The sequence below is a fragment of the Globicephala melas genome, chromosome 7 (assembly GCF_963455315.2).
Source record: "Globicephala melas chromosome 7, mGloMel1.2, whole genome shotgun sequence".
NCBI lineage: Eukaryota > Metazoa > Chordata > Mammalia > Artiodactyla > Delphinidae > Globicephala > Globicephala melas.
In genome coordinates, this window is record NC_083320.1 from 19,255,965 (window position 1) to 19,283,264 (window position 27,300).

At 50.3% G+C, this 27,300-nt stretch overlaps 1 protein-coding gene across 4 annotated transcripts in view; it reads right to left on the reverse strand.

Moving 5' to 3' along the window:
- PNKD (PNKD metallo-beta-lactamase domain containing) overlaps positions 1-27,300 on the reverse strand; it is a 58,303-nt gene that overhangs the window by 7,791 nt on the left and 23,212 nt on the right. Inside the window, exon 1 of one of the 4 annotated variants that reach the window (XM_030850344.2) lies at positions 12,877-13,252. The exons of the other annotated variants lie outside the window; for them this stretch is intronic. Coding sequence (XP_030706204.1) covers positions 12,877-13,037 — 161 coding nt within the window. The 5' untranslated portion in view covers positions 13,038-13,252. Of the gene's footprint in view, positions 1-12,876; positions 13,253-27,300 lie in introns of those variants that run through there. 4 annotated transcript variants of the gene reach the window in all.

A 27,300-nucleotide genomic window follows, 5' to 3' on the forward strand; every position in this document is an offset into this window, starting at 1 on the left:
GTTTTATATTTTAGTACCTTACGTGACACCTCTTTCCTGCCTTTCGAGCAACAGACTCCAAATTCCTTTTTGTAAAATCCCGTTTTACACTGGGCCCTGCAGAGCATGAGCAGGAGTGGTCTCAGGCCCTCTGCTCTCGGGAAGGCTACTGAGGCTGGGGTGTGGGTGGGGTCGGTCAGTGCTCAGGGTTACACGGCAAGGCAGTCAGAAAAGGGGTGGGGGTGGTTCTGGCTGATTAAGCCTGAGACAGAAAAGTTGAGGTGGGGATGTGGACGAAGGGCCCTAAATCCCTACAGAGGCTTGCTGTGTCTGTGTCGGGGAGGCAGCAGGGGCAGGCGCTCTTCAGGCCCCTTTGGGAAGAGCAAGCTGATCTGTCTGCAAACAATTTGATCGAAACCAAGCATGTTTCCATGACAGCTTGGTCGAAACAGTTTAGCTGAAGGTGAATCATGGCTGTCCCGGCTCTGTGTGCCCATGCCCTTGTATCCATTGGGAATCTAGACACGCTGTGGAGGGGTTTTGCCATCCTTTTTTTAAAAAAATTAATTAATTTATTTAGTTTTGGCTGTGTTGGGGCCTCGTTGCTCACGTGGGCTTTCTTTTACTTGCGGCGAGCAGGGGCTACTGTTTGTTGCAGTACGCGGGCTTCTCATCGTGGTGGCTTCTCTTGTTGCGGAGCACGGGCTCTAGGTGCGCGGGCTTTAGTAGTTGTGACGCACAGGCTCAGTAGTTGTGGCGCACGGGCTTAGTTGCTCTGCGGCATGTGGGATCTTCCCAGACCAGGGTTCACAAACCTGTGTCCCCGCATTGGCAGGCGGATTCTTAACCACTGTGCCACCGGGAAGCCCCTTGCCATCCTTTATGTGTCTTTATGTCTGTTTTTTCATAGACCCTGTTTTTATTTTTAAACCCATTTCAGCCACTTCCTACTTTCACTCATTCCACAATATTTAGTGAGGCCTTGCTATTACCCTGCTCTGGGCACACAGTGAGTAAGGCAGAGTCCCTGCCTTCTTGAAGCTTATATTCTAGTGGGACAGACAGGACAATAAACATACTGTCAAGTGAAGATGATGAAATAACAAGCAAAAGGACAGAGAATGAGGACAGGAGCTGCTATTCTAGAACTGGTAGTCAGTCACGGAAGGCCTCTTTGAGGAGGTGACATTTCCAAGAAGTGAGGGAAAGGCCGTGTGAGAATCTGGGGAAGGGACCCCAAGAACAGGCAAGTGAGAGGTACCAAACACCCGGAGTGGGGGGTGAGAGCTAGTGGGAGCTGCTGATTCTCTCCTTTCTCCCTGCTGTGCTGCCGGACTAACAAAGACTTGGCACAGCAGAGATGCCCAGCCAGAGGGGATGGGTTGGAACAACTTAAATACCCAGGATTGGACTCCAGACCAGAAAAAGAATGTTAGGGGGACAGTGTGCAAAATTTCAGTAAAGTCTAGAGAGTGGTTACTAGTTTGTATGGACGTTGATTTCTTGGTTTTGATAACTGTACCATGGCTATGAAAGATGTTAACGTTCAGGGGAGCTGGGTGAGGGGTACATGGGAATTCTTTGTACGAACTTTGCAACTCTGAAATGATTTCAAAATGAAAAATTTTGAAATAATAAATAAGAAAATAAAATCACCCTTTCCTCTGTGCCTGGACACCACCCTGCATCCATGCCCGGAGTCCTGTTCCTGACTTCATTTCTTCCTACTTAGGCTTATGGAAAGTGCAGGGGCTCTGGCAACAGAAAGGTCTGGGTTCCAGTCACGGCTTGGCCCATCCTTGGTCTGAGAACTTGGGCAAGTCAATGGTCTCACAGATCAGGCTTCTCATCTGTGTGAAGATTCATTGACATACAACAAGATGACAAATGTTAACATTCTCCAGGGCCTGACAGGTGGAAGGTGTTTCCTTCCCACATTCAGCCGGGCACCCCTCATAGCTGCTAGAACATGGCCGTCCACATCTGGGAGCGACTGGTAAATGTTCCCTGTCTTCCCTTATTGGATACTTATTATATGTGCTTTGTGCTCCAGCGAAGATGAACAAGCACAGGGACTGGGCACTAGGAAGCTGCAGTAAACAAGGCCCTGCTCTTTCATTAACTTTCTCCAGCAGATACTTACTGCACATGCTGGACAGGGTGCGGACGGCAGAGAACAAGACAGATGGCACCCTGCCAACATAGAGGAGCAGCCAACAGACACCAAACCGGAAATCAAAACACTTGACATGCAAGCCGTTAACTGTCGTGGGAAAGGAAGATGGTCTTACTGTAGACAGGGTGGTTGGGGAAGGCCCCTTCTCTGAGGGTGACGCTTGAGCAGGGAACAGACAGATGAGGGAGACAGCAGTGCAGACTGTCTGGGGGGGCGTAGCACCAGCGCCCTGGGGCAGGCACGAGTAGGGCACGTTCTAGGAGTTGCCAGGAGGCCTCGAAGTCTCTAGCCAGAGAACGGGTCAGCAAGGTGCGCAGGCGCCAGGCCACGGAGAGGAGGTGGAAAACTGCTGGTGGGTTTTAAAGTGGGGAAGCATGTGTTCTGACTTCCCTTTTTTTTTTTTTTTTGCGGTACGCGGGCTTCTCACTGTTGTGGCGTCTCCCGTTGCGGAGCACGGGCTCCGGACGCGCAGGCTCGGAGGCCATGGCTCACGGGTCCAGCCGCTCCGCGGCATGTGGGATCTTCGCGGACCGGGGCGCGAACCCGTGTCCCCTGCATCGGCAGGCGGACTCTCAACCACTGCGCCACCAGGGAAGCCCTGACTTTCTTTTTGAAGAGCTCGCTCAGTTGCTGTCAGAAGGTACAGTGAAAGGGAGCAGAGTGGAAGGTGGCAGGGGAACCGAGTCACTCAGTGGGGGAGATGACAAGGGTCTGGCCTAGAGGGGATGTTGGAGATGGAGAAAGGTGGGGATGGCTGCCAGACCCGAGAACTGTGCTGGCCGGGGTGGCCCTTGTGGGCCTGAGGTCCGGATCGGTGCAGAGCTGGGGGAGGGGCCTGAGGACCTAGTGGCCCTGGGCCACTCTCTCCAGGCCTGGTCCTTCCCTGACAATGAATTTCTCACGAGTCTCTCAAGTCCCTGAGCTCCGTCTCCTCCTGCATCAGCCGTTCGGCTGGGTCACAATCACCAGGGTCCATAACCACGCTTGTCAGCTCTTCCTCCTGCTGCCTCTCTTTCTAGGAAAGGCCCTGTCATCCTCGTAGTTACACAACTTGAGCACCCCTTTAACCCTTTCCCCAGTGTAGGTGACCCAGACAGGATTCCTCTCAATTTCGCTTTCCACCCCCCAGCCCGGCCCCGCATGGGCTCAACCCTGGGAACAGGCCCTAGAAGCTCTCAGTGAGGCCCTTCCGAAAGCCTCCTTCATCCAGCTCTCTGCCTCTGAAGCAAACTGCAAACTTCTGGCCAACGTTTAAGTTCCTAAAGCACCTCCTTTGACTGCATCCTACTCGTGCGCAAAAGCCTTCAGTGGCTCCGCATTGCTGATGGGAGAGTGTCCAGCCCCCAGGCAAGTCCTCTGTGGGCTGGGAGGAGGCAAGTCTCTGCCCCCTCCTCCCGGACGGCCCGTGTCCCAAGAGTGAACAATCAGACCCGCCTAAATGTCTATCAAAGGCACAGTGGATAAATAAGTGGTGACCTGTTCAGACCGTGGAAAACCATACATCCAGGAAAGCGAATGATCTAGAGCGCGAACCCTCAGCCCGCACAGAGCTCAAGCACAGACATGCCACAGAGATAACAGGTAACCTGACGGTATTTATCTAAAATGCCAAAGCACGCAAGACCATCGTTGGTATTGTTTAGGGACAGAGACACATGTATCAATAGTAGAAGAATAAAGGCAGCTGAGGGGATAGTCAACACGCACATTAGCAGGGCTTCCTCAGGGGCAGGGAGAAGGTGGGTGGGGAGGTGGGCACGGGCTTCATAGCATCTGTAATATTTTCTTTCTTAAGCTGGGAGGTGGGGGGATTGTTATACTATCTATCTTCTTCTGAATGCCTGAAACAACTCATTAAAATTTCAGAACTACAGTCCTGCCTGGCTCCCGGGGAGTTCTCAGCCTGGAACACCCTGCAGGCCTTTCTACTTACTAGAACCCTAAGCACCCTTCAGGGCTGGATTCAAAGCCGGCTCCCGATTGTCCCAGCAGAAAGCGATCTTCCCCTGCTCCATCGGGGGCACTCAGCCTCTCCCCGGCCTCCAGGGGCAGGTGAGCCCTGCAGTGGCTGGGCCTTATCAACTTCTACCCGGAGCCCTAATCAGCGCCGTGCAGGGGGCAGGCAGTCACCAGCCTTCTCCTCGTGGCTCCTCTGCACCCCTATGGCTGCCCCCAGCACTAGCCCAGCACAGAACTGGGACCCACAAAATGCTGGCTTAGTGACCAGGAAAGGCAGGGCAGGGCCAGGCGTGCAGGTATTAAAGTGACGGGCACAGGACTTCCCTGGTGGCACAGTGGTTAAGAATCTGCCTGCCAATGCAGGGGACATGGGTTCGAGCCTTGGTCTGGGAAGATTCCACATGCTGCGGAGCAACTAAGCCCGTGCACTATAACTACTGAGCCTGTGCTCTAGAGCCTGTGATCCACAACTACTGAGCCCGTGTGCCTAGAGCCCGTGCTCCGCAACAAGAAAAGCCACTGCAATGAGAAGCCCGCGCACCACAACAAAGAGTAGCCCCCGCTCGCCGCAACTAGAGAAAGCCCGCACGCAGCAATGAAGACTCAGTGCAGCCAAAATAAATAAATAAATAAATTTATTAAAAAAAAATAAAGTGACGGGCACAGAAAGAGGATTGTCAACTCTGTGGTTGGCCCCGTGCCAGGCCAGTGGATCCTGTGAGGGCCGGTGGGAGCATCCAGGGCCCCAGTTACAGCTACCTCTGCCCCTGTTCTCCCCTCCCCTCCTCACCCGCCTGCTTCCAAGTCCCTCCCCTCTGCCAGATGCACCCACATGGCAGAGCATGCAGCTCACCTAGACCCAAGGGCATGGATGGGGCAGTGTCACTGGGGCACAAAATCCCAACTTCTAAAGTCGAAGAGATGCGGCAGGACAGAGGAAAGGGGGTCTGAAGATGGGTCCATAGTCCCGGCTCTGCCCATACAGGTTAGAGCATCTCTCCAGAGCCCACTGGCCTCATCTTTAATAATAATGACTTTTCCCACAGCTTTCCTAGACCCCACCTGTGAGCTAAGTGTCTCCCATCAATTATTTCCTGTCATCCTCCAAGCAACCCTGAGGCAAGTATCATTATTTCCTCCATTTTACAGACAAGGACAATGGAGCCCAGAGAGGGGGGGAAGGGATTTGCTGAAGATCACAGAGCGGCAGAGATTCACCTGAGGCAGCCTGACCCCGGAATCCACACTCTTAACCGTTGCAAACCCCAAATAAGAGGGTAGGATGAGATGAGTGGGCCTGAACTATTGGGGGGCAGACCCAGCTCCTCTGAGGGCCTTTGCTGGGAAAACTGATCTGTCAGGGTGGTTACAGTGTTCTAGACACACAGTCCAGGATCTGGCCTCTGGGACCTCCTGGAGCACTAGTTTTAGTCTCTTTGAGACACAGACCCCTTTGAATGCTGTGACTTCTCTCCCCAGACCAACTCCTTACATATGCAGCAGTTTCCCCGAGGACTACAGAGGGTCAGAGACCCCCGTAACTCTCAGGAGAAGACCCCTTTCAATCTAGGCTCTGCCATTCTCTACCCTGGACTTATGACTGGGTGGATGGCTCCGTGGGGAGCATCACGAGCCGGATGGAGAAGAGAATTTAGGAAAAAAGATGGGACAATGTGGAAGTGAATGAGTCCCTGGGAAGAACCTGGCCTTCTCTGCCTCCTGTAAGGCGGCCCCACAGCTTCCTTTCTTCTGTTGCCCGAGGCAAGAAGCAGGAACTCACTCTCCAAGCCTCAGTTTCTCTCTCTGTAAAACCAAGTGCTCGGGCTTCCCTGGTGGCGCAGTGGTTAAGAATCTGCCTGCCAATGCAGGGGACAAGGGTTTGAGCCCTGGTCCGGGAAGATCCCACATGGAACGGAACAACTAAGCCCGTGCGCCACAACAGTTGAAGCCCATGCGCCACAACTACTGAGCCCGCGTGCCACACCTACTGAAGCCCACGCGCCTAGAGCCTGTGCTCCGCAACAAGATAAGCCACCGCAATGAGAAGCCCGCGCACCGCAACGAAGAGAAGCCCCTGCCCGCCGCAACTAGAGAAAGCCTGCACACAGCAACGAAGACTCAACGCAGCCAAAAATAAAAAATTTAAATTAAATTAAAACAAACAAACAAAAAACCCCAAGTGCTCCTTTTCTCTGAATGAGCAGCTGAGTCCAGGAAGTTCACGTGACTTACAAGATGACATTGACCTCCCCAGGGCCTGATGTGGAATTCTAACTCCCTGCCACGGGGTCCCCAAGCAGGGTCAGAATGTGCCCGAATGCATCAGAACGATCTCGGAGTGCTGGTGAAACAAAAAGATTCTGACATTTTCCTCTTTTGCTTACCCCGGCTCTGCCCCCCACCCCGCCCCTCCTGGATTCTGATTCAGCAGTTCTGGGGCCCGGAACTACCCACTGTGGCCTCACCAAAAAGAAAAGAAAGTTTCCTAATTGGTCCTCTGGGACCCACTGGGAGACAGAAAAACCACTCTGCAGGGCGGGGCTGGGGTGGCGGCAGCAGGCCTGGGGCAGCCTGGAAGGTGCCTGAGGGCCCTCCCCGCGGGTCGGGTCGGGGCTGCAGGACACAGAGGGCCACAGGCATACCTTTCACTCCTTGCCTCGCTGAACCAGAGTGTGGCGTCTTTGGTATCTGAGCCTGAACCTCCAGCCCATGGGAGGCCACCAGGGACAGCTGGGGCAGTGAGACACAGCCCCTCCCCACCCCCTTCTTTTGGCTGGCTGTGGAGAACATACAATGAAGCCCTTCTTCTCCCCCTCCTCCCTTGAGCAGTCTTGCCATCCTGGGCAGCTCTGAGAGAGGCCTGGGGGCTGTCTGTCCCAGCTAGGCCCTGGCCCCAGATTCTACCAGCTGAACAGCAAGCCCAGGCTGAGAGGCTTCTCTGGTCGGGGGGTGCTTTTGGCTTCTCCTCTCCTGCACCCCCGGGACCCAGGTTTTCCCAGGCTTTGCATCTGACCAGTGACAGGCAGTCTTTATGAAACCAAACCGGAAATGCCTGTCTGAGGGCTGAGGGACCTGGACAGCCACCAGGACACAGAGTCCTACTGGAGCACAGCCTGCTCTGAGGCCCCTCAGGAACAAGTCGAGCCACTAGCTGCTCTGTGCTTTCTCAGAACTGAGGAAACTGAAGATAAGGAGATAGCTAAAAAGGCCCTCAAGAAGGAGAGTTTCCGGAAGCTGCCAGCAGGCCTTGGGGGGTAGGGGGACCATTTCCCCATGACCAGGAGAGGGGCAGTGCCTGCGTCAGGTCAAGACACAGGCCTGAGCGGGAGACCACGGGGCCTGTGTCTATTGTCTCCATACCCATCCCGGGTCACCGTCTTTCCCAGGGGGTAGGGAGAGTGGCTGCTGAGGGCTCTTGGGGAGAACCAGAGACACAGGCATTGCTGGCGGCCTCTTTGCCGAATCTTGGTCCTGGGCAGGACGCCTGGACTATTTCTGTCTCCTTGCCTGAAATCCCAGGCCACCTGCCCAGACAAGGCCCCTGGGGTTTGTTTGGTTCAGTCTGTTCTTTTTGATGCCCCCTCCCCATGCCCCCGCTCCCTCCCTCACCCTAATCCCAGGCCCTCTTGATTCAGTCCTGCTCCCTGGGCTAGGCCTGTGGGAGTCCAGTGGGGAAATCACACCTCTGAACACCTGATGCAAGAATTAGCAAGAATATGCAGTGAAGGCTCTAGGAGGGAAGACAGCGCCGGGGGTCACTGTAGGCGGAGATGAATTTTGACTGGGGAGGCCGGGCAGGCTTCGTAGAGGAGATGGGACTTGGGCCAAGCTATTTATTCATTTAAAAGCCCTTTAACATGGGGATATATGTATATGTATAGCTGATTCACTTTGTCGTAAAGCAGCAACTAACACACCATTGTAAAGCAATTCTACTCCAATAAAGATGTTAAAAAAAAGCCCTTTAACAAGCACCAGCTCTGTGCCGGGCACTGTTCTGGAAGCTGGGATACAGCAGTGAAAGAAGTTTCTTCTTTCATGTGGCTCATATTCAGCCTGGGAAAGAAAACCAATAAACAATAGGCAAGTCGATATACAGGATGTCATGCGGTGATATGTACTACGGAGAATAACCTAGCAGCGTAGAGTAACAGAGCGCAGGCGTGGGGGCCTTGCTATTTTTACACAGGGTGGTCAGGGTAGGCCTCTCGAATAAGGCGACATTTGAGCAGAGACCTGAAGGAAGAGAGGCACAGCCATGTGGCCATCTGGGGGAAAAAGTTCTAGTGAGACAAGACAGCGAGAGGTCTTGGAGGTCAGACTGTCTCAGAGTGTTTGAGGAACAACAAAGTGGCCTGTATGGCCGAAGCCCAACGAGCAAGGTGAACAGCATACCAAAAACAAGTGAGGTTGGGGATCGGCGGCCACTCAGGGCCTTTGAGCCATTCTGGAGGGATCTAAGCAGAGAAGTGACACATTTCTGACTTCAGTCTTAACAGTTTCATCCTGGTTGCTATGCTGAGAGTGTGCTGGGGGTACAAAGGCTGAAGGGAGCTGTCAATTTAGGAGATGAGATGAGAGGCGACCACAGGCTGGCCCAGGGTGGTAGCAGTGGAGGTGGGTTAAGTGCTCGATTTTGGATATATTTTGAAGATGAGCTTTGATGCAACAAAATTTGACGTAGGGAGGAAGGCCTGGCAGGCCCCAGACAGAAGTGCAGCAAGAACACAGAGCCTGGGGAAGATGGGATTGGGGGAGATGGGTCCGGAGGGGATGTGGGAGAGCCCCTTTGGGTGAGGGGTGTGGACTCCACTCTGTAGGCAACGTGGCCTGGGGAAGGGGGCACTGGGAGCCATCCAGCCGAGGGGCCGCTGTAGATGGTGACACTGCAGCTCTCCAAGGTCCCAAGGCCTGCAGAAAGGAGAAGGACCCTCCCTGCTCCCTTCCTGCAGGCTGTGCTGCAGATGGCCCAGACCACTGCCTCTATGTGGCCTTTCTTTGGGCCACGAGCAGGTAGGTCATTCACTCAAGAGTCCTCAGCTCAGGACCTTTGCCACCCTTTGAAATCAAGCCAGTGGTTCTCACTGGCCCCAGAGAAGGGCTTTCCTCTTTCAGAAGTGGAGCAAGCAAGGTTTGTCCTGACACAGCTGGTTTCACTTGGGTCAGGAGGTTCAAGAAAGATCATCTATGCTTAGGAGTGAAGAGAGCACTTGGTCAGGGAGGGTGGGAAGGTTTTGTCAGCTAGGACTGTCCATCCACAGAGGCCGAGTGCTTTCCACTTTCTCAGACATTCTCAAGGCATTCCCAGCCTAATTCCCCATTCACCCCCCTCCCCGCCCCACCCCCTGCAGACAGGCTCTGCTCAGGGGCCCTTTCTCTACTCAAACCTCCTCAACTACCACTGAGAAGGCAAAGGGGCAAAAGGGAAACTGAGGCATGAAGCAGGAGGCACACATAGGGGAGCACACACTCCGGATCCCAGCCTCCTCAAGCACACCCTGTTCCTCCTGGGGGAAACTGTCACGCCCTGCCTCCTGCCAGTTAGGGTGCCTGTTCACATGCTCCTCTCCCCAACTCCTTGAGAACGGCGACCAGACTCCACTCATATCAGTGATCCCACAATCTCGACCCAGGGCAGTTAGGGGGGGTCACTGAATGAATGAAGGGTTGTGGGATTTCCTGATGGGTACGTGGGCAGGATAGGCTTGGAAGACAGGAGTAGAAGCATGTAAGGAAGCTCCAAAAAAAAAAAAAAAAAGTGAGGGGCTTCCCTGGCAGTCCAGTGGTTAAGACGCCGTGCCTCGGGCTTCCCTGGCGGCGCAGTGGTTAAGAATCCGCCAGCCAATGCAGGAGACATGGGTTCAAGCCCTGGTCCGGGAAGATCCCACATGCCGCAGAGTAATTAAGCCCGTGCGCCACAACTACTGAGCCTGTGTGCCACAACTACTGAAGCCCGCACACCCTGGAGCCCATGCTCTGCAACAAGAGAAGCCACTGCAATGAGAGGCCCGTGCACCACAACAAAGAGTAGCCCCCAGCTCTCCGCAACTAGAGAAAGCCCGTGCACAGCAACGAAGACCCAACGCAGCCAAAAATAAATAGTAAATACATTTATAAAAGAAGAAAAAAGACTCCATGCCTCCACTGCAGGGGGCACCAGTTAGATCCCTGGTCAAGTAACTAAGATGCCGCATGGTGCGGCCAAAAAAAATAAAAAAGAAGTTGACAAGCCTCCCCAATTAAAGCTATCTGGGTGCCTATTTAAAAAAAAAAAAAAAAAAAGGGAAGCTCCAGAAGGAGCCGTGGCCCAGCGCCATGTATCCTCCCTCCCACCCATCCCCCATGCTATAGAATGAGCAATTGCTAACATTTCCTGAGCACTTACTACAAGCCAGGCCCTCTGTAGAATTTCATTTGATCCTCACAGGAGCCCTGTGAGATAGGCACTATCACCAGGCCCGTTTACAGATGCAAACAACTGAGGCACAGAGAGGCTGAGTTATTTGTCCAAGGTCACGTGGCTACTAAGGAACAAAAGCTAGGATTCTAAAGCAGATTGTCTGTCCCCACATGCTCTGTGCTTAACTACTACACGCTGCCTCCCAGGCCCCGCAGAGTCCCAAATGTGTGTGTCTACCTCAGGTTAGCCCAAATCAACCCTCCATTGTGCCCCGTTATCCCCATGCCAAGACAACGGTGGTTATGTTTGAGGAAAACCCTTAATAACACTGTCAAACACCAGTGAGTATTGTTATTAATGATAACATCAACAACGACTCCTCTCCCAGCCATTGCTTCCTATCTCCATCGTCCACTTTCCAGCCTCCAACAGAATCCTCTACTTGTGGTCCTCTCAGCCACACATCTAGGATGGAGTGTGCCCATGTGCTCTGCCCCTCCCATCATGTCCTGCCCCATCCTGTCCCCCTCCCTTTCCATCCTTCCTGGAGGCACCCTCACAGCATTGACACCTGCCCATTTCCCTCAGACCGTTTCCTGCTAACACCCCCTGTCCCTCCCAGCAGCCAGCGGCTTCTCCCCCAAGGGACTGGACTGATTGTTTCCCAGACCCTGGAGGGGCAGGATCTGGGATTCTGATTCCAGGCACGCCCTTCTGCTCTGCAAATTTGGGGAGTTGATTCCAAGGCAACCTTGAAATCCAGCCACAGGAAAGCCCACGGAATACTGAATTCCAAAGAAGCTCTCTGAGAATTCCAAGTTTGAGGATTTGGAAACTCCCACACCCCAAGTTCTAGGACTAGCCAAACCCTCAGCATCCTGAGGTGGCGACCTTGGGAATTTTGATCTCAGGACTTCTGATTCCAGTCTCTTGTGGAAACTTAGTTTTCACTTCCTCAGGCCATTTGTGTGATTTCAATGTTACCAATTTTGAAAGCTGGAAGTAGATTTAAAAATCCCTCCCCAAATACAGCAACAAAATTTCCATAAATTTTGTAAGGAGAAATATTCTTTTAAATCCTAAATATGCAGATATTTGAATATTTGTAAATCTCATTATTTTAATGCAGAGCAGTGGTGACTTAGTTGGAGCATCATTGAGAATGTGACCACTGTTTGGGCTATTAGAGATGCGAATGCCCCAAAAGGCACACGTGCAAGATTCCCCCCCACCCTATGTTTTTCCAGTTTTCCCCCCACTGGGCCCTTATATCTCTTTGTCTTAGAGTGAGTGTGAGCACAGTCCTAGGGGTGAAGCTTCTGGGATATCTGGGGTGGTCAGGGGAGGAGGGGTGAATTGTACAATGTCTTCTCTGAAACTCAGGAAATTCCCCGCTTAGGTTCTCCCCCGAGCCTGGCCTGGGGCCAGGGCTCCCATAGTTCCCAGGCCCAACATCACCGTGCTTCAACTGGGGCCTGAGGTCCTGCCCCCTGGCCCTGCTGGTAATGGGAAGGGGATAGAGACCCTAGGAAGCCTTCCTCTTGTGGCTCCTTCCCTGCCTCTTAGTGTTTCTGTGGCAGAACAGGGCTGGTCGCCACCCTTGCTTGGCCCAGGAAGGAGTAGAAGTAGGTGGAAGGGAAGAATGAGGACTGGGGTGGGGGTGGAGGGTGGTTAGAAAGGAAAAAGTCACTGGAGGTCAGTGAACCAGCGAGAAGTCAGGCTGAGTGATTACGGTCGGATTTCACAGCCTGAGGCTTATGACAGGGGCCAGGATTGGTGGGGGAGGGGACTGAAGGAAAGGGACAGACCGACCTACAGAGTTGGGACTCTCTCTTGGGACAGAAGAGCTTACATTGAATGGTAGGGAGTTGAGCGATGGGGAGAGGGACAGGGACACATGGAAGGAGTTAGCGGTTTCACGTGAGACTTAGAAGGTCTGAGACATTCCTTCTCACCAGCACCTGCCCACTGGAGGAGCTTGCGGGGGTGGCGGGAGCCCGGGCTCCTGCACCTGCTCTCTTTTCCAGCTCCCTTGTCTCCAGCCCCTCATCTGGCTCTTTTCTCCAGATGTCCTCTCAACGCCCCCTTTCTCTGGCTACCCTGGCCTGCTCCCCACCCCACCCCCGCCGCAAACTGCTTTCCCCAGCCCAACCCAATTTTCCACCCCCAACTTCTCTTCCTCAGTCCCCCCAGATCAGTGGCTTCTCCAGCCTGCCTCTCCGATCGCTCTTCTCTGGCCGTGGATCCCCTAGCCCTAGCCCCGTCAGAACCCCTAAACCCTCCCCCGGCACCCCTCTTCAGTCCCCCTTTCCAGCGCGACCGCTTTCCCGAGCCCCGCATCCCGCCGGAGCCCGGCACGAACCCGATTCGGAAGAGCAGCCGCTTGCTACGCGCCATGAACAGGCTACGGAGGGTCCGCCGCGCTCGGCAGCTGCTGGGGCTCGCGAGCAGGACAAGGACCAGGAGCAGCAGCCCGCAGCTGGCGACCCACAGCCACGACGAAGGCCAGCCTTGCCAGGCCATGCTGGGGGCAGGCGCCCGAGGCCGCCCAGGGGGCGGGGCGGGGCGTTGCTACGCGACGGCTCGGCCCAGGCCCCCACTTGGAGAACCTGAGGGGTTGGGGCCACGCCCCCTGCACCCGCCAGCTGGGGGACTGGGGGCGTTCTGGTCCCGCCCCTTCATTGGCTCGCGTTCGCACCCGCCCACTCGCCGTCCCTGGCCTGGTGCACTCCTGGAATGTCACCCGGCTGAAGGTGGCCTGGCCCCGCCCCCGGCTGGCCGGTCGGGAGGCGTGGCCGGAGCCAGCATCTGATCTGCGCTAATCCCGGTATAAAATCGCTGGAGTCCGGGGCTCGGCCCCACACCCTCCCACCTTCCCCCAAAAGGGAACTCTGAGAGAGGCCCTGGAATGGGCCTCTTGGCGGGAAACCGTAGCCTCATAAACTTTTTCAGCTGGAAGGAACCTGGGAGATCACATGGGTCAGCTGCCATTCATTCATTTATTCATTCACTAAATTACTTTTCTGTGTTCTCCTTTGTGCCAGGCACTGTGCCAGCCTCTGAGAATGCAAGGATCAAAGACACACAGTCTCTTCATTCCTGGAGCCTACAATCTAGAATCCAGCAGAGAAACAAACCAAATAAGCAAACAAATATAATTATATATGTATTTATCTATACTTACATATATGTGTATATGTACACATACATTGCTACCTGTGTGTGATTACAAATTGTGGTGCTATAAAGAAATCGAACAGAGGGGGCAACGATATGGAGGACAGAGAGGGCCAATTTAGATGGGAGGGCCTCCCTGAGCTGGTGACATGTAAGCCATGCCCTGAAGGATAAGAAGAGGCCACAGAGGCTGAGGGAGTGATTCGACCAAGATTATACAGCAATGGATGGCAGAGGCAGGACTAGGACCCAAGGTATCCCAAGACCAGTGGGGTTTCCACATCATTAACCACCCCCCCTCCACACCATGCTGCCTTCCCAATGAGTTCTAGAAGTTGTTAAGGTCAGTGGGTTGGAAGGAATTGTAAAGACAGGTGAGGTGACCTCTACAAATTTGGGCAAACTGGAGCTAGGGCTGGGCTCCTTCTGGCTCCAGCTCTAGCCCTAGCCCAGCACAGGGAGGGAAAGAAATCTGCAAACAGTGAAGGTAGCCATGTCCCCAGCGGGGAGATAGTTGGGGAGGGAAGCAGGGGAGGCACTGCTCTTGTTTTCTTCTCTTGCTTTTTGGGCTTCGGCCTGTGCTCCGGCCTGAGAGAGGCTAGATAACCTGACCTCCAAACCACACTTTTTCTCTCTCCCTCTGATGTGCTCTTATTAGATAGCTGAATCTAAAGACTGAGTCCCCAGTGTGGAGAGTACAGAGGTATAGGATCATTACACACAAGGAACTGGAGGCCTCATTCCTCCCCCCACCCCAAAAAGCCAAGAGATGGGTTAAATTATCCCCAGACTGAATTGTAATCCCAACACCTAATCCTGGGTTTCATTCAGTAACCCCAGACATGAAGTTTCTTTTATGTGGATACATCTTGAAGGCCGGAGCTATAGCCTGCTCCCTCCCTGTCTCCTTACCCACAATTCAGCTTCTTCTCAGTGTCTGGCACATAAAAGGCTCTCAATAAACATAAATCAGATAGAATTGAATTAAACCCCTGTGTATGCCGCAAAAGAGGCGGGAGTGAGAAGACTGACAAGCTAGTTTGTAGAAGGCCCTTCCGGGCCGATGGAGCTTGCATGTCTCTAAGTCCGTGTCTATATGTGCAAAGTGAAGAATTACAGAGCCTCATCAAAAGTCACTGTGAACACACTTTTCTGCAGGTAAGGCTGTGCCAGGCATTATATTGAGAAATTAAAACACAGTCCCTGTCATCTGAAACAGGAAATGCAGGCTCAAGCATGAGCCTGCAGAGATACAGAGATGACTGAATCCTAAATCTAATCTCATGCTACACACACATTTATAAGATTATTGCTAATTATCCAAGATACATTTCAGGAAATGCAAGGAGCTGGACAAGGCTGGGGATAAGGAGTGAGAGTGGGTGTTCTGGGGGACTCATGCAGGGCTAGGAAGCCACCCTCCCCTCCCCCGCCTGTTCCGGAAGACTTCCAGAACATATCTGCTCCAAATCTGCTTTGTTTTCACCTCCTCTCCCATGAGAATCTTCTGCCCCAGCCAGACTGATGCTTCATTATTCACTCCCTCCTACACTTTATACCTGATAATACCTCATTGCTTGCAGACATTTGGCTTAGGGGGCACTGTCAAGGTTAAGGTTTGCCTCTGTTTGGCAGATCTTTTACTTTGCTGAGATCTCCTCTCATTATCCATAGTTGTTATTGGAAACCTCAGGCCCAGCTCCAATTCCTTTGCTTTCAGCCAATATGCTCTTTAGAGTAAATAATTTCTGTGCCCACCCACCCCTCTACCCCTTTTTCTCACTCTGTATAAGCAAACTCGAGTATCTCCTTGCCTAAAAAACTTCTCTTGGGGGCTTCCCTGGTGGCGCAGTGGTTGAGAGTCCGCCTGCCGATGCAGGGGACACGGGTTCGTGCCCTGGTCTGGGAAGATCCCACATGCCACACGGCAGCTGGGCCCGTGAGCCATGGCCGCTGAGCCTGCACGTCTGGAGCCTGTGCTCCGCAATGGGAGAAGCCACAACAGTGAAAGGCCCACGTACCGCAAAACAACAACAAAAAGAACAACAACTTCTCTTGGGGCTTCCCTCATGGCTCAGTAATTAAGAATCTGCCTGCCAATGCAGGGGACAAGGGTTTGAGCCCTGTTCCGGGAAAATCCCACATGCTACGGAGTAGCTAGGCCCCTGTGCCACAACTAATGAGCCTGCGCTCTAAAGCCCGCGAGCCACAACTACTGTGCTCATGTGCCACAGCTACTGAAGCCTGTGCACCTAGAGCCCGTGCTCCACAAGAGAAGCCACCACAAGGAGAAGCCCGTGCACCACAACGAAGAGGAGCCCACACTCACCACAACTAGAAAAAACCCACACACAGCAATGAAGACCCAACGCAGCCAAAAATAAAATAAATTAATTAAAACAAAACAAACTTCTCTTGACCTTGGGTCCCTATCTAGATTCTGTTCTGCCTTTACCTTAACACAAAGGAACACTAGTTTCCTGAAAGGCTGTCTCCGTGGGTGTGGTAGATTGCATTTCGGTTCTCAATTCTTCATCTCTCCCTGAAAACACACCCTTCACCATGTGACTATGCACCACCTCCATGGAGGTGCAATAGATTTCTCCCGCACCATTGATGTTGGGCTTGACCTTGTGACTTGCTTTGGCCAATGGAATGATACAAGCAGAGGTCTTAAATGTGCTATTATGGTTGAACTTCGTCTCTGTAGCCATGCCTTTCACCATGAGAACATCCCTCGGGTAGTTAGTTGCTGGTTTAAGGAGAGTGAAAGACACATGGAAGTGGCCTGACCCCACTCACAGCTTGGAAGCCAGCCCAGCCCAGCAAAGCCCAGCCTAGATGAGCTGAAACTTAGCCTGCCCACAGGGGCACGAATGAGAAGTACATGCTTGTTGTTGTATGCCTCTCAGTTTTGGATTTGCTTGTTATGCGGCATTATTGCAACAATAGCTAACACTGACAGTGGGAAGCAGAAAGATTAGTTATTAATGTGCTGAAAGCAAGGTGCTTAAATAACTGATTAGCTATTTGGAAAAGAGCAATTTAGACCCATGCTTCACAGAATACACCAAAATAAATTCCAGGTGAATTAAAGTGCTAAGGACATAAAATTAAAACACACCAAATCAGAAGAAAATTAAATGCATGTCCAATCTCTGGACAGTGGAAGACTTTCTAGGGCTAAAAGCAATAGAAGTGTTTTTCTAATTTTCTTTAATAGGCATATGTTACTCTTAAACTCAGACAAAAAGCAACTGAAGACTTAACAAGGGAAAGAATTACTCTTCTGGTTCCTTAAAAAAAAAATTTAACCTTTTTGTTATGAGGTAATATGAACAAAAGAAAAAGCCAAAAAAAAAAAATTTTGTGGAAAATACTTGTCTCAAATTTGTCAAAAAGTTAATCTACTTAATATATAAAGACCTTAAATAAATGAGAAAACACAGACCCCCAATTAATAAAGGGATAAATGGCTAATATACACATGAAAAAATGTTAAACCTCAAAAGAATCAAGAAAATGCAAGATAAACAATGAGACAAGATTTTCATCTATCAAAATAGCAGAGATTAAAGACAGTAATACAATTCTGAAGGCTTCTAAGAATATGGGAAGATGAGTATTTATACATTACTTCTGGAGGTATCAATTGGTACAGTTTTCTAGAAAGCAATTACCAATATGCATCAAGGCTTTAAAAATATTCATATCCTTTGACTCAGTAATTCCTTTTTAGCCACCTGCCCAAAAGATCTGCCCCAAATATATCATTTGAAATGTACACAATGGTGAGACTGTAAACAGCCAACAGGTCCGGCAATAAGGGAAGAGTTAAAGTTCTGTGAACCTCTGTGCAGCTTTAAAATGGTGTTTATAGTTAAAACCCAATGTATTGCATGATCCTGGATTGGATCCTGGACCAGAAAAAGGACGCTGGGGGACAGCTGGCAAAATTTGAGTAAAGACTGTGAAGGGATTCTTAGAATTGTATCAATGTTAACTTCCTGGTTTTGACACTAACACTGTAGTTAAAAGTAAGAAGTGTGGGGCTTCCCTGGTGGCGCAGTGGTTGAGAATCTGCCTGCCAATGCAGGGGACACGGGTTTGAGCCCTGGTCCGGGAAGATCCCACATGCCGCGGAGCAACTGGGCCCATGAGCCACAACTACTGAGCCTGCGCGTCTGGAGCCTGTGCTCCGCAACAAGAGAGGCCGCGATAGTGAGAGGCCCGTGCACCGCGATTAAGAGTGGCCCCCGCTTGCCACAGCTAGAAAAAGCCCTCACACAGAAACGAAGACCCAACACAGCCAAAAATAAATATACATTAAAAGTAAGAAGTGAACATTTGGGGCTTCCCTGGTGGTGCAGTGGTTGAGAGTCCGCATGCCGATGCAGGGGACACGGGTTCGTGCCCCGGTCCGGGAGGATCCCACATGCCGCGGAGCGGCTGGACCCGTGAGCCATGGCCGCTGAGCCTGCGCGTCCGGAGCCTGTGCTCCGCAACGGGAGAGGCCACAGCAGTGAGAGGCCCGCGTACCGCAAAAAAAAAAAAAAAAAAAAAAAAGTGAACATTTGGGGAAGCTAGGTGTCAGGTGTATGGGACCTCCTTGTACTTTTTTGCAAGTATTTTGTAAGCCTGAAATAACTTCAGAATAAAAAGTTTTAAAAAAAACAATACACACAAATAAAACAGTATTGATATGTCGATAAACATTGTTTTTAAAAAACAATACAGGGGACTTCCCTGGTGGTCCAGTGGTTAAGACTCCGCGCTTCCACTGCAGGGCACGTGGGTTCAATCCCAGGTGTGTGTTGGGGAAGGAGATTCCACAAGCCAGCGAGGACAATAAATAAATAAATAATAAATAAATAAATGCTTGACATAGTACCTGGTACAACTAAGCATTCAATAAATTAAAAAAAATACAGGTGTGTCAGATCCTGTTGGATGATTAATACCCATTCTCCAACTCTCCCTTTTTTCCTTGCTAACCCCTGTTTTGCCTATGAACAGCCATAGCTTCCAAGTGAGCCTCTCCCCAGCCCTAGTGGGGGGGAACCTGACTGGTCCAAGCCAACTGGTGCTCTCATTGCCCTGCCAAGTGATTGATTAGACCGAGGAATATGACTCAATTCTTGACATTAGATAATAATAGCAAATATTTATATAGCACAAATCATGCTCCAGGCATTGTTCTAAGTGCTTTACACAGATTGTCAGTTCTCATGACTACCTGATGAATCAAACACGGTTATAATTCACATTGGCAAAGAACACCAAGGCACCAAAAGATCAAGTCAGTTGCTCCAGGTCACACGGTGATTTGCTCCAGGTTGAGATGGGGAGGGAAATAGGCTGGAGGCCTTCTACATAGGCCTTTCCTAGTTGTCAAAATGGGATATAGGGACTCCCCTGGTGGCGCAGTGGTTAAGAATCCGTTTGCCAATGCAGGGGACACAGTTTCGAGCCCTGGTCCGGGAAGATCCCACATGCCACGGAGCAACTAAGCCTGTGCACCACAACTACTGAGCCCGTGCACCACAACTACTGAAGCCCGCATGCCACAACTACTGAGCCTGCGTGCCTGGAGCCCATGGTCTGCAACAAGAGAAGCCACCTCAATGAGAAGCCCGCACACCACAACGAAGAGTACCCCTGCTCGCCGCAACTACAGAAAGCCCACGCACAGCAACGAAGACCCAATGCAGTCAAAAATAAATAAATAAATAAATAAATTTATTTTAAAAAAACAAAAACAAAAACAAACGGGATATACAGGACGGTGCTCTTTTCTTGCTCCAGGATGTTGTCATTTGCCTGTGATGCCTGGAACTATGGCAGGCATTTTAGGACTGTGAGTAAGCAGCCTAAGAGGATATTCCAACAGCTAAAGATGGCAGAGCAAAAGTGGGGATGGAACTAGTGTCCTTGAAGACATAACTGAGCCCCTGAATTAACCAGTCTGGATTGGCCCCTGGACTTCTTGTTATGTGAGATTAAAATTGTCCTTACTGTTTAAGCCAATTTTAGTTGGGTTTTTTGATACTTGCAGCCAAAAGCACCCAAACTAGTACTGTGGGTAACTTTTATATTTTAATCTAAAGTGGGAGAAAAAGCAGTATGAATTTTGTGTAATTGATATGACTGCTATACGCAAAAATGCATAAAAAGTATCGAAAATGCTATCAGTGATGATCTTTAATTGATGGGTTCATGGAGTATCACTTGTTTTATTTTTTTATACTTTAAAAATATGTTCTGGGGAGTTCCCTGGTGGCGCAGTGGTTAAGAATCCGCCTGCCAATGCAGGGGACACGGGTTCAATCCCTGGTCTGGGAAGATCCCACATGCCGCGGAGCAACTAAGCTTGTGCACTACAACTGCTGAGCCCACATGCGGCAACTACTGAAGCCCCTGTGCTCTAGGGCCTGTGTGTCGCAACTACTGAGCCTGCGTGCTGCAACTACCGAAGCCCGCTCGCCTAGAGCCCGTGGTCCGCAACAAGAGAAGCCACCGCAATGAGAAGCCCACGCACCGCAATGAAGAGCAGCCTCCACTCGCTGCAACTAGAGAAAGCCCGCGCACAGCAACGAAGACCCAACGCAGCCAAAAATAGATAAAAGTTAAAAAAAATCACATTTGTATAAAAAGATATTTTCTGACTGTCTATGATGAGAAGGTAATACTATTTTAATTTTAAAAGTATTATTTTATTAAAACAAAGAAAGTGTCCTCCTTGCTGCCTCTACTTTCACTTCCCATCTATTCTCAGGCCACCCCATTGAGCCTCTGCCCTCACCATTCCATCCTAATTTGTCTCTGACCCCTTGAACCTCAAACGCGGTTGTCAATATTCAGTCCTTGTCACTTAACCTCCAGGCAGAGCCTTCTTTCTTCTTCGCCTTCCCTGTGACAGTGTCTTCTGGTTCTCTTCTCGCATCCCTAGATGCTTCCCCCTCTGCTGCTGTCCCTCACTTTCACTGCTTCCCCTGACTTCAGCAATCACTTGATACCACTCATTACTCCCGAAGAGAAATGTCCACCCCAGCTTCCCCCTGGAGTTCCAAACCTAAATGCCCATCCTCTTTCTGGTCATCTCCAGGTGTGGTGGGGCAGGTGTAGGGGGTGAGGGGCTTAGTCTCTTCTCTGCAAAAAGGACTGATAGTTTGCACCGAGCTATTTATTAAGGATTAACCACAATTACCCAAGTAAAGGACATAGTGCCAAGTTCGTCACGGGTACTTACTAAATGTTCATTGATATTATTGTACCATGTATCATTCTTGCAACATCAAGGTCTGGTCCTCGTGAGTGCTCAGCCGTCACCCAAATTTGGGCACCTGAGTCCCAACACGTGATCCATCGTGGGCACCTCCAGCCCCTGTCCACCTTACTTAGGTTATCAGACAAAGGCTTTGGAAGCCCAGCTCTGAATTGGATCTGCCCCCTGCTCATAGCCAGTATCTGCAGCATTAAATTCACACGGCTTGGTTTAGCAATATGGTCTCAACCCAGTTTTCTAGCGTTTTGTGCTCCCACCTCTCCCTTCCAGGTCCCCAGCTTTCAGTCAGCCCGCAGTGGTCACTGTCCTGTGCTTTTGCCCCCTTACGCCTGCCCTACCACACCTGGAGAAATCTTTTAAGGCTCACTTCTCAAGATACCTTCCACCCCAGCACACCCGAGATAATCTAAGACACTCCAGGAGTAACTGTAACTAATTAAGGCCCAGGTTCTCAGTCTGGGGAATTTTGCAGGCTCTCCCAGGGGGAGGAAGAAAGGAGGGTAAAGTTCAGGACCAGGGAGACTGATATGCCCCTACTTTTGAGTAACAGCTCCTTTAAAGCTAAAAGTAAATGCAACGTCCTCTTTGAAGCCCCTCTGCTCACCTCAACTCTTTGCAATGCCTGGTCACTACCTCCAGACTCTGGAAAAACGCCTGCCACCTAGTAGTCAACAAGAAATGAATGGTTTGAAATGTAACCCTCACTACTTTCCACTTTGAATTATGAGGAGTCAAGCTGGGGGAGCCACTGTGGCCTCCGTGCAGGCAGAAATGGTGCCCTGTGCTTCCTGGTGTGCCCATCACCCCAGCACTCAGTGCCGACCCATTACAGAGGCACAAGTGTTTGCTCGGTGCGGGGCAAGGGAGAAGAATGCAACTAGCGTGTATGATTGTCTGTTATGCCCTAGGCATGCACCAAGCCCTCTCATGTGTTATTTCATCGTCCTGAGATAACAGTGTCCTTACGTTAATATGAGCACACTGGCTCAGAGAGGCTGCAACTACCCCACACAGAGCTAATAAATGACAGAGCCAGGTCCAGTCCTGGTTTTATCTGACCCGAGTCCAGCCTCTTTCCACTGATACTGTTTTGCCAGCTGGGGTAGGGAGTGGGGTAGGAAGTGGTTCGGTCAGAGTGGTAGCCGGAGGAGAACTTTATGGAAGGACTGCTCTACGGGTGATGGGTGGGGGATAGGAAACACAAGGGACAGTGCAGTTCTCCAGGGCTAGGGACAGTGGGACTGTGTCACCACCTCTAGGCCTGACAGGTGCGGGGAGGGAGCAGTTATGGAACTTGGAGGGACAGAGTTTCGAGGACAGGGCCACCTAACTGCAGTTGTGACCTCTGGTTGTGGGATGACCCTTTGGGAGGGGGAAGAACAAGTACCCCAGCCCCACTGGCTCCTGGCCACCCCTCTCCTGTGGGGTTCTCCATTGGCCAAACCCAGCTGAAGCTGGAGGACAAAGGGCCCCCTGCTGTGTCCACCCAGGCCAGCCCTGAGCACAGTGGAGAAGGGTGGGGATGGGTTTGGGGACAAATGGACGGTAGGCAGCCAAATGAGGCCAGAGGAGATATGTGGGTTTGGGGGCGTAGTGACCCTTCAGAGGTGATGGCCGGGTACCACTTTTCACCCACTCACTGAGACAGCTCCTAACCGGCCTCCCTGCTCCCACGCTCCACCCCTCAACCCATTCTCCACTCAGAACCAGAGGGTTTTCTTAAAATACAGCCCAAATCATGTCCCTCCCCTATTCAAAACCATTCAATGGCTTCCCTATAAGGTAAAACTCCAAATCCTTAACAAGACCCAGGAGGTCCTGCAGATCTGGCCCTGCCCACCTCCCCAGTCTCCTCTTAGGCCATGCCCAGTGCTCACCACTCTCCAGGCACACGAGTCTCCTGGAAGTTTCTGGAACACCCCAAGCTCTTTCAGCTTCCGAGTAGCCTCCACTGCCTTCACATAGCTTGTTCACTCAGAGAATAATAACAGCCTGCCTGCCACTGCACACACACACACACACACACACACACACACACACACACACACACTCAGCCTGTGTGACTCAGGCTGCTCTTCGATGCCAGCTTCTCAGAGCAGCTGCCTTGGCCGCTCCGATCTAAACGAGGCCCCTGTGTGCTGTTCTCGTGGGTGCTGGGTCCATTGTCCTTCAGTGCAGCTATTAGTGTTTGTAACAATACATTTACTTGTGAGGTTAGTGACTAATGTCTATCTTCCCGACTGGTCTGCAAGCTCCAGGAGGGCAGGGGCTGTGCTTATTTCATCCACTCCTGTCTCCCCATTGTTTAGCACAGGACCTGACACGTAGTCTGCCCCTCAGAAATATCTGCTAAATTCGTATTAAAGGGTTGGGTTGAGTTCTGGCTGCGCCACTCCTAACTGTGAGCCCATCAGATGACATTTCACTGTTCTGAGCTCAGTTTCTTCTTACATGAACTTTTTATTATGGAGAATGTAAAACATGTGAAGAAAGAGGAGAAAAGAGAAGGAGCTCTCATGTCCCCATTTTCTAGCTTCAACACTGGTCAACTAGTGGGTTTGGTTTCATTATCTGTAGACAAGGGAGATTAAAGTGATTTAAAGTGACCGTGACTCACAGTTAGGAAAGACATTTTTTTTTACATGGAGACCCATACACAATACATTTATAAATGAAACAGAAACAAAGTTACACAGAACAATAGCAATGCTTATATTCTCATATTTTTCTAGCCTTTTTTTGAATGTAGGTATCACCTACTTAATTGATGTTACTAATGGGTCATGACCAGCAGCATGAAAAACGCTGCGCTGAATGATCTTCAGCCTAGAAAACTGTTAAGGGTCCCCCTTTCCTTGCCCAGGGATGATAGCCAGATCTGCCCCCTAGTGGTAATGTTTGGAAACCGATCGTGTCTTCCTAGAGGTCAATTTTTGACTGGGGAATAAATTCTTTCCAGGAAAAAGTACTGAGTGCAGGCCCTAGGCCATGCATCTGAGGTGGTGGGCTCTGAGATGAATTACAGCATAGACCCTGACCCCAAGAGTCTTCTCCCAATTGATGACCACAGCGTAATTGCTCTAGGGTCTGTGCTGTCCAATATGGTAGCCACTAGCCACTGAATACTTAAAATACGGCTAATGCAACTGAGAAATCTAATATTAATTCATTTACTTTTAAATACAAAAATCGATACTTGTTTCAGTTACTGGAAAACACTCAAATATGTTTGGACCAAACTTTGTATGTCAATTGACTTTTTCAACTGTACATTTTATAAAATCTAGATAAAGATTCAATATTTCTGATGAAAATTGAGATGTGCTGTAAGTGTACACTAAATACTTGATTTCAAAGACTTGGCATGAAAAAAATCTCATTAATAATTTTTTATACTGACTAAATGTTGAAATAACATTTTTAGATATGTTGGTTGGGTTAAATAAATATATTACTAAAATTAAATTCACCTGTTTCTTTTTACTTTTTAAGTGTGGCTACCGGAAATTTTTAAATTACTCATGTGGCTCACACCATATTTCTGTTGGACAGCACTCACAAAGCTGGAGTTCCTTTTTTTTTTTTTTTAGCGGTACGCGGGCCTCTCACTGTTGTGGCCCCGCGGCATGTGGGATCTTCCCGGACCGGGGCACGAACCCGTGTCCCTTGCATCGGCAGGCGGACTCTCAACCACTGCGCCACCAGGGAAGCCCTGGTGTTCCTTTTGATGTCCCTCCCTCCATCCCCTCCTGTGCATCTTGCATCCTTGATGGAGAAGGAGGAAGCTACGAGAATCCTCATTCAGACTGGGCTATGGATGGGGGTAGGGATTAGGAGTTAAATGTTGGACCTATTAAGGTTGAGATGCCCATGACCTCATCACTCAGAGTGTGGTCTGCACACCAGCACCCCAGCATCACCTGGAGCGCATGAGAAATGCAGACTCTCAGGCCCCACCCTCCCTACTGCAGCAGAACCTGCATTTAACAAGATCCCCACGTGATTTGTTCGCACATAAATTTTGAGAAGCAGTCAGCTATTAGATAGCCAAGTGGAGATACAGGTGGCAGTTCTTTTCTTTGCTCAGTGACATAGGAAGCAAGGTCAAGGCTGTGAGTGAGGCTGTGGAGCAGGTGCTGGAGTCTGAAGAGACTGGAGAAAGTGTGGCTGGGAATGTTAATATGAATGGATGAGAAAAACCCAAGTCTTCTGAACTCAGAGTGAGATCAGTCGGTGCCTTGCATGTTTTTCTCCTCCTTTTCAGCATGGGGGTGCAGCGCTGCAGTTTTGCCTGCTGAGTACCACGAGGCAGAGAGGGGTAAAGGAATGGAGTGATTCTAATGATGGATCTGAGCTGGTTAAGGAGGAAATTGAGGCTGGGAGACACAGGGAAGACAATTCATAGATGGTCAATCCCAACGCGGTCACGGAGTTGTTGGCGGCAGGGTCCTTGAGCTGGAAAGAGAGATGGTGGTCAGAGCGTGGGGTGCTTGAAATTAAGATCATGGCGGATGCAGTTAATGGTAATGAGAGGTTCCAGGGCAGCTATTATCTTGGGCTGGAAATAAGAGGAAATGGCTGTTGGGTTTTTTTCGAGAGGGGAGTTGTTTAGACAAATGCAAGTGAAATATGAGGAAGGGTTTCCTAATCTAACCAGGAGGGGGGGGGGCTGCAAAAGCCGGGAATCCCCCCACAGGTGGGGATGACTCAGAAGGCCGAGGTCCACGGTGGGTGGCCATGGACAGGGTGTGAGAGCACACAGCTGGAAGGAACCTGGGCCTCTTGAGCTACCGCAAATTCCTCCATCTAGGGCCTGCTTAGTCTTCTAGACGAAATCATATAGCCGGCCAAACTGAGGTTCTGTTAATCACTGAGTCACTGGGGTTCTATCTCACAAACGACAATAGCAATAGAGTTTCTGCTAGGTCCCAAGCACTTTAAAACTGCTATTTTAAATCCTTACTGTCCTATAGTATCACCTCCTTTTATATGGATGAGGATACCCAGGCTCAGAGAAGTAATGTGCCCAATGTCACAAACCACTATTAAGTAATTTAAAGAGAACCCAGGTCTGTCTAGCACCAAAGCTGGCTGATAATTATTCTCCTTTGGGGATTCATTTCCACATTCCCTGAAGATTCTGATTCAGAGGTCTAGAAAGAGGTATCCTCAAGAAAATCTATATATTTTCACAAGCCCCTTGGGTGATTCTGGTGGTCAGGGAAGATTGGAAAGCACTGTACCCTGTACCCTGCCTGGCCATCGCGGTGCGGTGAATGTCAGGCTGGTTCTGTAGCCCAGCCTTCCTCCTGGGAAGGAGAAGCTCTTATCTAACCTGATTCAGCTCTGTCTAGTCTGGTAGAGTCACTAACAACATCACTGTGTGCCATTTTCAATGCCTTTCACATAGATGATTTCATTTGAGGCATTGAAAGTCATAGGAGATAGGAAAGAGCAGTACAATTAGACCCATTAAACCCATTATAGATAAAGAGATGGGCCCAGGCCTCACAGCCACTCCTGGCAAACCTGGGACACCTCTTCCTCCTGGGATATTGAATCCACCGTTCTTTCCACTCCTTATTTCTTTATGAAAGTGCTAACTAATGTTTATGGATATAAAGGCTAATTTTTAGGGGAAAGAACTCTGTCCTTCCTCCTACTCTAATATCTGTCATTCCTGCCTGAGATCCTTGCCCTGACGCCAGTTTAGAGCATTAGAATTCCCTAAATTCAACGATGATGGGGATGGGCTGTGCTGAGGCCTAGAGATAAATGAGACTTTGTCCTTGCCTTCCAAAAGGAGAAAGAGGCATGTTTACCCCAGGCCAGATTAAATGCCTCGATTCAGTAATACAAAGTCCTCTGAAAAAAAGGCAACTCCTTTGAGGAAGTTAGTGATAAATGAAAAGACCTAGCTTGGGTGGAGTAACACATAAGCTCTAAGTAACAGGGCATATGGCAGGAGGAATGTGTGGGATCAGTTAGTGGAGCCCTGGGATTGGGCAGCAGAGAAGGGTCTCTGGATCCTCTGAAAACCAAGTCCCCCTAAAACTGAGTTCCCTTACTGTGTTTATGATTAATCTCTCTATCCAAAACTTCATTCCCTTTCTTGTCCCCTCTGACTTCAATTCTATGCTAACTGAACACTAATGACTAAAATTGCTGTTGTCGGTAACATCGTTAATATACTAAAATTGTTATTATGGATATCATCATTAACATACAGACTCAGGTTGTTCCTTCTGCGCACGATGAGCTAATGGACCCTGGAATCATGAATCACCTGGCCAGAGAATTGTAAACAAGAGACATCACGAATCC